Below are 14,320 nucleotides of genomic sequence, written 5' to 3' on the forward strand. Positions count from 1 at the left end.
TATTAGAATTTGTTGTCGTGTTGGGTCAAAGCAGTAGATGGTGGTTGTCCAACAAACGCCAACTTTTCAAGGAGTTGATAGAGGGACTATATGCTGGCACGTAGGACCCAACATGTGCCCTAGAAAAAACGGGGAGAGGAGAGGAGGGGAGGCCGGGCACGGGCATATATTGGGCATGATTGCTGGCCGGGTTGGAGGCCCGGGTGAGAGGGAGACGCCTCAAAAGGCGGCCACGCCATGGAAATGGGGTTCTTGTAGCGAGGACAGAGGGAGATTTGTACGGGTACAAGGAAACCCATCATTCCATTCCATTGGCATCCCGTTCCAGCGAGCCGAGCCAGCAAACCATTGATCCACGGCCAAGTACAGCACATCCTACTAGCAAGGCTTTTCGACAAATCTCTCGGATTCCATGCCCGCCTTTGAAACTTTGTCCTCCTCCCCCTCTGCTGCTTCTCTGCGTGACACACATTGGTGCAGTGCATGCCAGGCGTACTACGTCTAGAAGAAGCAGCAGCTCCCGCTCTTCAACTCCTACCCACCCAGTCACACCACACAGACAAAAGAAAAGAAAAGAAAAGAACGAAAATACTACATACTGGTAGTAAATACATTTGGCTGCAACTGCCATATAGCATATGTCACATTAACTCCGTGGCCGGGTGCAATGGCGAGTGATGCACTCTGTACGTGGTGATATGATAGTGTAATGTGGGCACCTAACATACATAACGTGGGTTTCCAGAAAAACGATGAGGGGCTCCGTTGAGGGGCAGACAGGGAAGGGGCAGCGTGTGTTTCTCTTTGCTTCCCTGCTGCTTGATGGTGCGCCCATCCGAGGCCGGCACACAGGCCCCCCACCCGGATTCAATGGCTTGGCTGCTGCAGAATATGGGAAAAGAGGCAGCAATGCCAGCTGCCAGCCCCAAGTGCTGAGTACTGCTGCTGGCGCATTTTTTTCCTTGATTAGCACCAGCAAGTAATTAATCGCCTGGGGCAAATGGCAATGGTCCCCCTTGAGTCTGGAAGGAGGAGTACGTACAACTCAAGACAGGGACGGAGCGGAGTGGAGTGGGATTCATGGCAAAACTGGCTTGGCTGGGTAGCTGATAGGCCAGCTGACTGAATACGTTTTCCCATGCATGCTAGCTAGTACTACTAGTAGTACTCCTCTCTCGTGGCGAGGCGAGGCGAAGGCAGAGTGGTGGTCATCGAGAGAGAAGCGAGCAGAGCAGTCTTGGCAATGGCGATGGCCCTCTGCCCAGTCCCCAATCATCCTTCCCCCTGACCGCCGGACACCCCATCATTGCTTCCTCATACACCACCACACTCGCCTCCTCTCCGCTCCTCTATATATAGGCTGATCCTCTGCTCCAGCTCAGCCTCCACCTCCCATGCACCACCACCACCACACTCTGCTCTCACCGTTCCAGCAAACACACACACGCACAAACTTGAGTCGGCGGCAGAACCAGCCATGAACGGCTTCTACTCGTCCATCGCCCACGGCCTCGACGCGCTCCACGCCACGCTGGCCTCGTCGCCGGACGCCGCCTTCATGTCGGCGCCCTTCCTCCAGCAGGCGGCCGCGCTGCTCCGGTCGCTGCACTCGCAGCTCGTCCACCTCGTGCAGCGCCTCCACCTGCCACCAGGGGAGAGCTGGCTCGACGAGTACATGGACGAGACCTCCCGCCTCTGGGAGGCCTGCCAGGTCGTCAAGGCCGGCGCCTCCGCCCTTGACACCTACTGCGCCTCCGCCGCACGCATCGACGCCGCCCTCGACGACTGGCTCTGCAACCCCAACCCCCACACCGCCCGCCAGGTACGCTCCTCTCCTGTCCTGCCTTCCTATGCGTGCATGCTCAGTTGCTCACGCCCATAGCTTTGGCCTCCATTGATCACACCAAATGCGTGCAGGTGATGCGTGCGATCAACGCGCCGCGGCGGCAGGCCGTGGGGCTGGAGCAGGAGAACCGGGCGCTCGCAGAGACCAGGATCGACCCGGCGTCGCTGCTGCTCGACGACCGGTCGCCGGTGGAGTTCAAGCTCAACGCCTTCAACGGCTTCCGGGGCGTGCTCTACGCGCTGCGCAACGCCAGCTCCTTCCTCCTCATGCTCCTCGTCTCAGGGACCGTCTCCTGCCTCCCGGACCTCGCCTGCTGCGCGCACCCATTCCGCACCTCAGGCGCCGGCTACGTCTCCTCCATGGGGCGGCTGCGCCAGCGCGTCGCCGAGGAGATGGAGGCGGTCGCCGGCGAGCACTCCGGCTCCGGCGTCATGATGTACGAGTTCCGGCAGGCCAGGGCCGGCATTGAGAGCCTCAAGACAGAGTTCGACAGGGTCGTCGCCATTGGGTACGGCGACCCTGGCGAGATCGCCGAGAGGGTGGAGATCATCAAAGGATGGGTCGGGATGCTGAGGTCAGGGGCGGAGGGCGTCGTCGGCGAGCTGGACGACTTCTTTGATGAGATTGTGGAAGGCAGGAAGATGCTGTCGGACCTGTGCAGCCATCGCTGATCCAAGCTCACAATCTGTACTTCTGCAGCAGCTAGCTGAAAGCCTGAAACAAACGGGGCATGGTAGATAGTACAACAAGGCTAACAAATTAGAACAAAAAAAAATGTGGGTGTTCTTCTCTCTTGTGGTTGGGTAATCTAATCTAGCTGCTCTCTCTAGTCTAGCTATCATAGCAGCTAGTGTGTCTATACATATGTCCTGCACTGGAATATCATCATGCTTGTATTCTTCCTAAGCAGAGCAGAGCAGCAAGTGGTAGTGGCAGGCAGTTGGTGCTTAGGCCTATCTATTTGTCAGAATCAGAATCAGAATATATGTCCAGTAATTTTTAGGGGATCGATCTTAGAGGATGAATTGGTGATATAATAGTTGATGGTGAAAGGAAGAATCTACATCGGAAAAGGAAAGCAGCTCTTTGCCCTTTTCTCGAACTGGAAAAGTGCTGTGGAGATGTGGGCAGCTTGTTGGGCAGAGACAAAAAGAGAGTTCTATAGGGTGCGTTAGAATGAGCCCTTGTGCTTGTCATCTTTTGCAACTTCTTTTTGTTCTTTGGCGCTAGGCTAATCACCTTCCTTATCATTGATCACTCCACTAGCTGCCGCGGCAATTGGCAGTGTATAAACTGATTATTTTACTCACGATGGAGAAGATGAACGAGGCAGGATTCTCAATATGATCTCCGACAGCGGTCATCGTTTTGGTTGCACAATGATGGGGTGACCTTCTGGAATCCGAACATGATGATCACCCCGAACTTAAGAGGCATCGGTTCAAGGAAAAGGAGCAGCAGCTGCAATGCAAAATTGATTGATCTGAGCTGCTTTGCAGGGTTATACAGTAGAGAAATTATGATAAGCAGCAGCGTAAACCATGTTCCATACTTTGGGGAAAAGCTGACCATGAATCAACCAAATCGAATCACTTACACCGAAATGGCGGCACCAGTCGCTTTTCGCTAAAGTAGGATCTGCAGCAAAGAACCAAGAAAACATCAGTGCCATGTCACAGTTATATCTATCTTCAAATATTATTTGATTCACCATCAGCTGCTACACAAATGCATGTGTTTACGTTCTCTATAAAAAGCAAGTGCCTAATAAAAATAAACTGAGAAAAAATCTAATGCAACCTTCCTATTTAGCTTTTCAGCTACTGGAAGAGTTTCATGACTCCAGAAAAGAGTTGAAACCAGAGTTTAAAGAGCAGAGCAATCACACTCACACCTATGCTGAATAGGTGCTGTTTACAGAAAATCAGCAGCTAATGGGAACTTCAGAGGCTAAGAGTCGCATTTGCAGACATTGTTCTTGAACACAAACAGTATCGCAGAACGCAGAACTGAAGCATGGTATCAGATATATCAAATCGAAAGATGTATGATACCAAACTCGGTCCTTATTGCACTCCTAAGTTCAGATTTAAGATCGAAAAAATAGGTGGAAGTATGGATCAGTGATGCTAGGATGAACATCATTACACACATTAGGACCTTGTCCATACAATCGTTTTGCAACATCCTATGCTCCCCGATGAAAGGACTTGCATACATGCAATCATGATGAGCCACTCTGAAATGTTCTAAAAGTCCTACTCTGGTCATACTCTTACTGCTAGTGTATGCATGCCCTCCTGCAAAAGGAAAAAGTAGAAAGGGGGAACATGCCAACCAAAGTCGTGTGGATTATTACCTCCTTGACTGATGATGGAATGACAAACAATTGCCTTTCACTACACTATTCTTAAGGGCAGCAAATGTATGACCAGAGATAAATTTGGGCCTACTGCAGATTACAGCTGAAGGGAAATTGCAGCCAGTTCCATGTGGTGCACTTAACTTCTGGAGAGATGTGCTATGGTCTACTTAATTCGATACAGCTATAGATTCTGCAACAAGTAACCTCTGCTGGAAAAGGAATTGATGCTTATTATAAAACTTTGCCCATGCATCGACTCCAGAAGTCATAACCCAATGCAAAATGCAAAAGAAGCAAATCAGGAAGGTTAATATGAACTAACTCACCAAAGTCTCGCATGTTCATCACAGGAACCTCCTCTTGCCAACGTTCAGTGTTCAGACCTATGAAAAGCAGACACTGGCTGGTAAATTTTAGCCATCACACGCAAAGCTCTTTGTGATCAGTTATTCAGTTATATGAGCAAGGAAAATAACAGTATAATTAAACTCCAACATGATAATTCTCCCTACTTGACCCATTTAAATAACAGAATTCGATTCTAGAAAACAAAATGTAGCATTACATTAGTGCAGCCCTGATCAGTGCGGTTTAAGGGGTGAACTAACAGGTTAATTTTAGGAGCAGTGAACCGCTTTATAACATTATAAAGATTTCTTTTGACAAATATAGAAGAAAAGTTTAGCACATAAAACAACCACCAAAATTAGGTACTGCCTCTGTATAGAAATATATTTCTTTACAAAGGGAGTATATTACTAGGCAGCTACTCATGATCCAGAACAAATGACAACTGGCTTCTTCTCCTGTGAGCTACTTCCTGAAAGCAAACAAAAAACAAATTGCACTGTCTCTTTGCTATCATAAAAGGGACTTGGGCATAAATAAAAATTACCACAAAATTCGAGAAACAGACTATACAGAACAAAAAAGTGAGCGATGATCTCACCCCTTCTAATGACTCAAAATTGACTTGTGAAAGATAGATAGCAAAATGCATCAATCCAGCAGATCTGCAAAGTTGTGCAGCAATAAAAAGTGATTGGGGGTAATCTGCAAATAGACGATGTCCATTTAACAACCAAATTTACACTTTAGGATGTGCATTGAGATCAGGAGGCACTTTAACTTGCTCCTTTGCTTTCCATGTTAGCAATTATAGTGGAGGGCAATTATAGTGGAGTAATGAAGGAAGAATACTAATCAAACTGGTGAAATTTTAAAAGAGGTTGAAAGTCCTCCTCAGACAGTGAACTGCGTCCGACGCTAAGAACTAATTTAGCAAGAAGGAAATGCTGCAGTCTCATAGGTCCAAAAATAGTCATATAAATTTTGTAAATTTCACTATAATAATTGTGAAATTCACAATTTTCATTTGTATAGGTACATGTATTGTGGACTTCACTTGCCCCAGCAATCTGCCTAAAAATTGCAAACTTCTGGAAAGATCAATAGTGAGACCTTCATATGCACACCATTTTACAAAGCGAAACTTAGCCAATAACAACAACAACAACAACAACAATAAACAGATAGGCTTCAAAGAACTGTCAGAGGAGTCCGGACAGAATTAGGCACATGCCTCAGCTGAACAGAACTAGATTTTTGCATCAGCCTCAATTGGATGCTGAAGCAGGTTATCGCCATTGTGGGCTTCTGCCAACTTGCTATTGCTATGACCAAAGGATTTGTATGGCCCAGAAGAATTCTCAGGACTCCAAGTATCTGGAACTGCGAGAAAGTACTTGCCCATGAACTTTCTAAACCTTTTCTTGTAATCCTTGGGAGAAATTACAGTTGGTAAAACATTCTTTGGTACCAAAGAAGACTTCGCCCATGTCTCCAGTTGCTTGTCCCAAGTATATTGCCTCAAATAATCAATAATGCCAAACACAAGTTCATTCTTTTGTTTGTCCACTCCGACAAGCAGAGAATAGTCCATAACGTTAACCGACTGCAAGTACAATAATTCTGTTAAGACATATTAATATGAAAATATGATGATTACCTTAAACTGGAAGATGTGCATTATACATACAGTGAGAAAAGATGTGTCATTCCAGATTGCGCGCTGCAAGAGATGTTTTGTTCTTCCACCAATATAGATTGGAGATACATTCATGTCCTCCACAAAGTTCTGATCCAAGTAAACAGTGTCAGGGTCATTTGAGTTGGTGATGTGTCGTGAAAACATAGCACCTTTAAGATCATAAATCCGTGAAACATTGTGCCCAAACATAAGATTTTCCATCACCATCAGATCCATCTTTATCTCTTTGCCATGCCTTATTTGCTTAACCTGAAACAGCAAAGCTTTAGAAAAATAGTAATAAATGGAAGAAAATAAATTGAAACGGAACTCTGGTTGTCAAAGTAAACTACCTGATAGATTCCTAATATTTTGGCAAGGCAAGTTTGGCTTCCAGTGTCTAAAGAATGGTAAACATGCTTGAAGTAATCAGGGGCAAATTTTATGAAGGATTCAAATTCTGTCTTCTTGATTTGCTTTATAATGAACCTGTCATCCAATGTCTTCGCAAATAAAGCTTTACTCTTTCCGCCTTGAGCATCCCACTTCTTACATCGGCTTAATGAAGTAATATATGCAAGCTCAGATGGGCAGCACTTTCTTCGAAGGATGTAGAATTGATTAGCATATATACTAGTAACTGAATATTTGCCTTTGAGAGATACTTTTCCATTCACAGGGATTTCTGGATGTACCAAGGACAATAAAGGCGATGTATCATAACCAGAAAGGTCGCCAGATGAATATGACGAAATAGAAGATGAAATGCTTGCTTCAGAATCTATAGATGACCATGGTGATGAGCCAATAGAACTTTCAGATAGAAAGCTATAAGATTTCTCCATTGTTTTAGTATGCTCCCTCCTGGCATCATCTGCCTCATTCATGACTGCGGTATCCTGCCGACGCTCCTCAGATATGGCAAGAGCACGAGCTATTATGCTAGAAACCTCATGCTCCAATACACACAAAATATTACCACCCGGGCCAACTGTGAATTGAGGAGAGTCTACCTCTTCATGTTTTACAAACAGGGGAGATAGATGAGATGGAGAATAACGGTTAACAAGTTCAAATTTCTCCAAACTTCCTAATTGAATGTTCTTCTTGTAAGCCAGTTGAGACTCATGAAATGAACTCCAAATCCATCTTTCCCTCTCATCCCAATCAGAACTTCTGAACTTCCGGACAGTGCTTGAATGCTGCTCCTGCTCCATGGAAACTGGATGCGCCAGCATCCCATTGCCTTGTGGCTTTGTATCACTTGAAACTTCAAAAGAAGGCATTTTTTGTATTTGGGCCATGCTGTCTACCTCTACCTGACTAGTGCCAATGAGAGATCCTTCATCTTTACTACCTCCATTGCAAGAAAGTTCAGAGTTCCCAACTCCCTGACTATCATCGAGCATGGGTGCTGCATTCTCACTTGATTCATAATGGTCGACGCAAATTTTGTTACTTGTGCACTCAGTGGTACCAGTTGCCCCACCAGCTTTCATAGTTCTATCACACGTCAATTCGCTGATTTGCTTGTCAATCTCATACCTGGCCTCATTGATCTTATCAACGGTCTTTATAGGATCCTTACCGTTAGCAACATTTCCTTGTCCAGCAGATAAACACTTAATAAGTTCATGGAGCCGACGGTCCCATGCATAAAGTTCAAGTAGTATATCCTGATAAGACCAATTTATATTAAGAAGTTCATGTACAGATGAGGATGATCTCCCATTTGGATTGGTAGTCTTTACTAGTGAATCCTGCATGACAATACAATGAAAGCCAATATTATAATTAAACAGAACAAATTTGTTTACATAACAAATTCGTAGGCTAACAGGAATGTAGACATGGACGCTTACCTCAAAATCGGCCTTGTCTTTCATTAACAAGTCTTCGAGTTCAGAAAAGTCCGTTACAGGTAGAAATGTGCAGAAGTTGGCTGTAGTCATGCCATGATATTGATTCTTCAAGTGTTGAAGCAAGCTTGCTACCTCGGAGAAAAGCGTCATACCTCTAGCAAAAACCTTAAAAGATGCAACATAAACATCAGTACTATGCATGCACCAAACACAACTACCAAATGGTAATGGTAGAGGATAAGACATACATGTCTTCTTTCTTCTTCAAACCAGTTCTGTCTGCTGGGGTTTTCGAAGTGGAGGGTGGGCTGTGGTTTGCAGGTAGTGTAAATTTGAACCGATGAGTACCGGAACATTGCAACATTGGAGCCCAATCTGAAGTCAGTAAAAAATAGAAATTGCCATTAACAAAATAGGCAAGAGATAGTTACATGCATTTCTGATGCATTGCTATGCTAAAGGCAGCAAAGGAATGTCTCTACTTAAATTACATATTTGACATGAAAAATACATCTAGCATACCCAAAAAAGCGCAGGCAGTCCCTGTTCACCAAATGACCACATATGGATAACCTTCTTGCTGCAGAGTGGCTTGAAAAACTGAGTTCCAGAAATTTCCCAAAAGAGAGATTTCGCGCTTCAGATGATATTAGCACTCTTGGGGTCGATTTTGATACCCCGTGTTGTTCACACCTCAGGCATCTGGTCCACATCCATATTTTTCCTTCGGATTCGCCAGGTAAACTATGTTGAGACACTAGATGCTTCGTTCGAACAGTCAAATTTCCATTTTGATGAGTATAAGAGTATATGTGAGCCTCACAAGAGGAACAACTTGGTTTCTGCTACAAATAAAACATTATAAGCCAAGTATCATCTGAGCCAAATTAGTTACATTACTAACACAAAAATATGATATTCGATGTAAATAAGAACACACTGTGAACAAAATTACAAGTTACAAGCTGGTACCTTATTCTGCAAAATTTCTTGCAAGTATCGTCCTAAGGACACATCAGAGTTCCCATAGTAGTTTATACGGGACAGGCGGCTCTGGTCATCAGAGTTCCCGTAGTAGTTTATACGGGACAGGCTGCTCTGGTCATCAGATATGACCTGCTTTTTGATGCATTGACTAGACGTCAAAACCAGTATACTATGAGAATCAAGTGCATCATCGGCTTGATCTTTGTTAGAGATGTTCTCTTTACTAATGATAGTGGTGCCGCGATGTTCTCCATCTTCTGCTACGACGGGTGATTCCTCATGTTTGTCACACATATGAGAACTTGCTTCTGTTACATCTCCAGTCCTCTCTTCTTTCAAGATATCTTCTGTGTCATCTAAATTTTCACTGGAAACCGCAGACTCTTCCACCTTTGACCCAACATGAAATCCATTACTAACGATTCCATTCCTGGATTCAACTCTGCCTTCTATTTGATTATCAGTTGTCTCTTGCAATAACTTGCCAGTAAATTCCCGTAATGGTCTTGAAACCGGTGATGGTAACCTTCCGGTATGAAGGAGCGGTGTTGAGCTATACGGGATATTTGCACCTTCTCTCAGTTCATCCAAAGAGCTGTTTGTGACTAAAATTGGATCATCTACGTCTGTATAACTGAGAGCTTTCTTCCCATCAGCATAGATATTACAAGTGGCATGGTATAATCTAAGTGCTGGAGAATCATCATGTGAAGGAGGGATAGCACCACCCAGAACAGAAGTATCATAATCAATTGCTGGTGGGCCCATCATAGTAGAAGCATAATTATCTTGTGAAGTATTTTTATCATTTAAGAATACCCGCTGATCTTCAAAGAAAGACGTTTCAAGGATCAAGTGGTATGCTGCAAAGACCGTGTAGTGCATGACTTGCTTGACTTTCTTCAATTCTTCGGTGTTTGCTCCCCGTAGCAATATCTGGATGAAAACAACTATTTGTCGCTCAGATCGTTCAGCAGTGTATGAAACACTAATCGGACTGTCACTTACTATATATTCAGTAGATTGTGATTAGTATGCATGGAATGCAATCAATTGACATTTACTCTTCATAATTGATAAAAACACATGACACTGTTATGGAGATAACCACAAACAAAACAGTATTGTTATCGTAAAGCACCACAAGTGTACCTACCCCCTGACAAGTTTTATCAGCTATGTTTTTTTTGTCAAACACACATTTGTTTTAAGATATTACAAAACGATACAACAGGAACAAAAAAGCTATGTAACAAAAATTAGCAGCCCTAATAAAAAAATCAAAAGGGACTTGAAAGCTAAGAAAACTAGCAAGCAAAACGATACCAAAAGCGCATAACCAAGCATTTTATCGCTATGTTTGGCATGCCCTACCGAAATATAAGCAAGGAGCAGCTCATTTCTCATGTTTTAAGATATTACAAATACCGACACTGTTTCTCTCCCTCATAACTGAAAAGATATAGAGATCATGTTTTTACATAGTATACATACCGACTATTAAGAATTAATAACCAGTCAACATAATAGACACATCAACCGTAAGCTAGAATAACATTTGCTTTTTGGTTCCACATTGATACAGAAGGATGTCTTGATCAGGAAGATTTCAGGAAGAATATATATAAGAAAAACTAGCATAGTTTATTCATTTTGCTTTTGGACAACAGAAATGATGTAACATAAATCTTAGGGGATAAAGAAGAATGAAACTGAAAAGATTGTATAAATGAACCATACAGGTAATAATAGCTAAGTAGACATACCGTGCAACCCAATGGCCTGGGAAAACCTTCCAAGAACATTAATGTTTTAGATAGTCTCTTCCCACCTTCACTGGCAATGTTATGCTCTTCAATGAATTTTTCAGTATGGAAGTAATCACACTGCTTCAGCTTCGGTTGATCCAAAACTTCTGGAAATGATATTATGGGAGAACCTGTGCAGCGTGCAATTCTTTGCAACCGGCTGAGCTTCATATCAAGAATCAGTGTACAACCTTCTTTTAGTAGAAGCTCCTGTATGTCTCGTGAAACAGTTTTCTCAACCATTATAACATTGGGACTGCATATTTCCATCACTTTACTTATAGTCCTCTCCAGTTGGCCTTTTTCCTAATTTTTGAAGGCATAAAATAGAAGGTCACAATCTTCTACCAAAAAAGGATGAACTGAATTTACTGTCAACAAGCACATATATGCAATATCAAACCTGATCCATTGAATTAAACGACGATAAACCAACATCAGAATGCCCAAGTACTCCTTTCAGTAGAAGCAACCTAGGATTGTGACAATTGGTCGGCATGTGCTTATGAGCTGTGTTCTTTTTGAAGACTAACCCCTTGATCACCTCACTGCAATCGAAGTTAAAAGGTGAAGGTTTATAATCTAGCACGCAAATAGAAATTAGATAGTCTTTAAGTAAAAAAATAGCTGACAAATGTTTCACCTTTGCCAACGAGTACCAGATGCTACACATTTGACCTTGATGTAAGATCCAGGGTCCATTTCATTTCCGATTTTTGCATCAGGTTTAATAAGAAGTGCAGCTTCCCATGACAGGGAGGTCACAATATCAAGCCAACTCTCAGTACTCTCTCCTTTTCCAAAGGGGATACCAGCAGAGGCCAGAAACCGACTGACAAGTATCTTGAGCTGCCCATTCATAGCTGCCAGCATTGCATTTTCTCTTTCATCCCTAGGATTGGGGCTGTCCTCGTGTTCCTCGCCAGGGGCTGGGAAACTTGACTGGCCCCACTTTATTCCATCACCATAATCATCATCGTCGTCATCATAAGCAATGTTTCCGGCAACACTATCAGTCTCATCTCCCTTATCTGCTGCTTCAGGCGGTATCCAGATGCTATCATTTTCAAAACCTGGGAGGTCTGTATTGTTGATTTTACCATTGGTACTTTCAGCCCCATCAGAATCATCACCAGACCTAACCGAGCGGTCATCAACAGAGGAGGCAGATGGATCAGTGCTCACATCTTCATGTTTGTGCAATGAAGTGTCAGAGAAGAAATTGTCGTCTGTGGACAGATTATTGCTACTAGACTTGGAAGGATTCCTGGTCCCATTCTGTCCCAGATGATCAGCATCATGCAGGCGGTGAGGGGTAAGATTACCATCTAAATCCTCTGATACAACCTCCCTGTCATTACCAAAAGAAGATGACTGATTCAGAACGGAATTTAAAAAGCGCGCAGACGCAGACACATAAAATACCTGGCGAGATAGTTCCCTTGCCTCAAGGGCATTACTCTACCAAACTAGGTTATCAAAATTAAATATCTATGAGCTTAGCTGGCTGGAGAAATGAACAAAGATATCTTCCTTGAGCATGACCCCAAACACAGATGTCAGGTTAGTGTCGACGAATGGACCAGGATTTCAGGCGTGCAAAACGAGAAACAGGAAAATTAAAGTGGCTTGTTGTTGAACAAAAGACTCTGGTGAATTAAAGGCTAAGCAAGGTTGGGCCACGTGCATATTCAGACGGGGCGAGAATTCTCTTCCATGATCTAAAACAGGGCTAACCAAGTGTATGTGAGGTTACACAGTTGGCCGTGTTCAGACAGAGCCCCAGCTGAGCATCTGAACATGTGCATACTAGGAATGGGATGCTATTCAGAACAATGGCATCGGCGAGTCCTGGGAGTGAAATAGTAGTACCTTCGCGGATTCATGTCCGGGCACATGGCCACCGACGATGGGGGGGCCGTCACATGCCCTGGCTGCTCCTCCTCCTCTACCTCCTCCTGACGCAGGCGGTGGCCTCAGATCTCTTGGGCGCTGGTTGCGTATGGCCTCTACCTGACCAGTTCAGCAAGCAAGCAATCACACCATTAATTAATTAATTAAAGAGAAGAAATCACTAGTACTCGGTCAATTCAAAACCCACCAACCGACAGGGAGACAGAAATTAAAAGCAATCCCCAGGGAAGGAGTCAGGCCCAAAAACGAAATGCATCCATCGATCGGTGCTCACGAGGAGGCCGGAATCGAACACCGGCGACACCAGAATCCAGCGGCGCTTGATTCGGATCGCGCGAAACGCCAATGGGATCGCGCGGTCGACGCCGAAGTGGGTGTGGAAACTGAAGCTGAATCTTATACTGCTACTATCAAATCAAAAGAAGAGAAGGAAGAAGGAGGAGGAAGGGGATAGTGGTGCTCGAGGTAGTTGAAATCGTAGCAATTGCGGCGATCAATCCAAAGGCCAGGCTGTCCGTCCCCTATGATGGCGCTACTGGAACAACAAACCCCACACCCCCAAAAAAAAGGCAGATATTGAAGAAGGAAATATCCAAGCGCGTGGGTCCAGGTCAGCAACGGCCCCGGGTCAGGCGCCGCGACAGAAACATCCCAATCCCCAATTCAAAGTTTGAAACCCGTTCCTTCCTTCCTCCTGTACCCATACCCACGGCCTACCTACTTGCTACGTACGCACGTACGTACGCGTGTGGTATGCTCTTCCAAGTTCATCCGGCCACCATGAGCAACGAATACGACAACAACAGCAGCAGCAACAACAAATACACCAGGAAATCGCAAGAGAAGGGGAGAGGGAGAGGGGAAGTGAGATCTCCGCCTTACCGCGCGCGCGGCGGAGCTCCGCGGCGATGTTCAGTTGGTCGGAGTCGGGCGGTCTCGCGGGCCGACGGGTGGATTGACGAGCGGGAGTTGGCCTGGTGGCCTGCGCGCGTGCGCGTGGAAGAAGAGTCGCGAACGGCGGGCGAACGAGGAAGGGAAGGCGACGACACGGGAAAGGGGAGAAGAGAAAAGTAGAGGGGGAGAAGAGGGGAGAGGGAGGGAACGGCCGCAGCGCACGAAAGAAATACTTGTCCTCCACCTCGCGCTGGACCCCACGCTACCTGCACGACTCGTATCGTCTCTGGACTTCTTCTTCTTCCCGTTCGTTCGGCGGCAGAACGCGAGATGAGATGTGTAGAAAAAATGCAACTCACTGGCATTTTAGTTCAGAATTAATATTATAAGTATTGTTTTTTATTTGCAGAATTATTAATAATTATTATTATTTTTCATTGCTGTTTAATGTGTTGTGGCACGCAACGCAACAGATAGCGCCGACACGGTTTGGGTTGGGTTGGTTGGTCCTTGGTCACTAGTGGTCATGACCTGACGATGACCCGGGCAACAAACGGAACCGCCTTCACACGCAAATTCATCTGACTGTATTTTATTTTCTTATTTGCCAAAAAA

General features: G+C 44.7%; 2 protein-coding genes across 7 annotated transcripts; one reads left to right on the forward strand and one right to left on the reverse strand.

The window, feature by feature from the left end:
- Window positions 1-1,112: 1,112 nt before the first annotated feature.
- Window positions 1,113-2,909, forward strand: LOC123147654 (uncharacterized). The gene is made up of 2 exons (XM_044566921.1): window positions 1,113-1,822; window positions 1,918-2,909. The coding sequence occupies exons 1-2, from the start codon at window positions 1,478-1,480 to the stop codon at window positions 2,515-2,517; spliced, it is 945 nt and encodes a 314-aa protein (XP_044422856.1). The 5' UTR covers window positions 1,113-1,477; the 3' UTR covers window positions 2,518-2,909.
- A 2,608-nt stretch (window positions 2,910-5,517) lies between these two features.
- On the reverse strand, window positions 5,518-13,930 carry LOC123147653 (putative 1-phosphatidylinositol-3-phosphate 5-kinase FAB1D). 6 transcript variants are annotated; one of them, XM_044566917.1, is made up of 12 exons: window positions 13,694-13,930; window positions 12,770-12,906; window positions 11,541-12,248; window positions 11,301-11,445; window positions 10,856-11,203; window positions 9,075-10,025; window positions 8,625-8,947; window positions 8,351-8,477; window positions 8,103-8,267; window positions 6,594-8,000; window positions 6,250-6,510; window positions 5,518-6,165 (listed from the first exon to the last, which is right to left on the reverse strand). In XM_044566917.1, the coding sequence occupies exons 2-12, from the start codon at window positions 12,793-12,795 to the stop codon at window positions 5,809-5,811; spliced, it is 4,818 nt and encodes a 1,605-aa protein (XP_044422852.1). In that variant the 5' UTR covers window positions 12,796-12,906; window positions 13,694-13,930; the 3' UTR covers window positions 5,518-5,808. The 6 variants fall into 6 exon arrangements, with proteins under 6 accessions (XP_044422852.1, XP_044422855.1, XP_044422850.1 ...); XM_044566920.1 differs by having other exon boundaries at window positions 8,625-8,944; window positions 12,770-12,910; window positions 13,694-13,923; XM_044566915.1 differs by having other exon boundaries at window positions 12,770-12,910; window positions 13,694-13,923.
- Window positions 13,931-14,320: the final 390 nt, after the last annotated feature.

This window comes from Triticum aestivum, chromosome 7A (genome assembly GCF_018294505.1).
Source record: "Triticum aestivum cultivar Chinese Spring chromosome 7A, IWGSC CS RefSeq v2.1, whole genome shotgun sequence".
NCBI lineage: Eukaryota > Viridiplantae > Streptophyta > Magnoliopsida > Poales > Poaceae > Triticum > Triticum aestivum.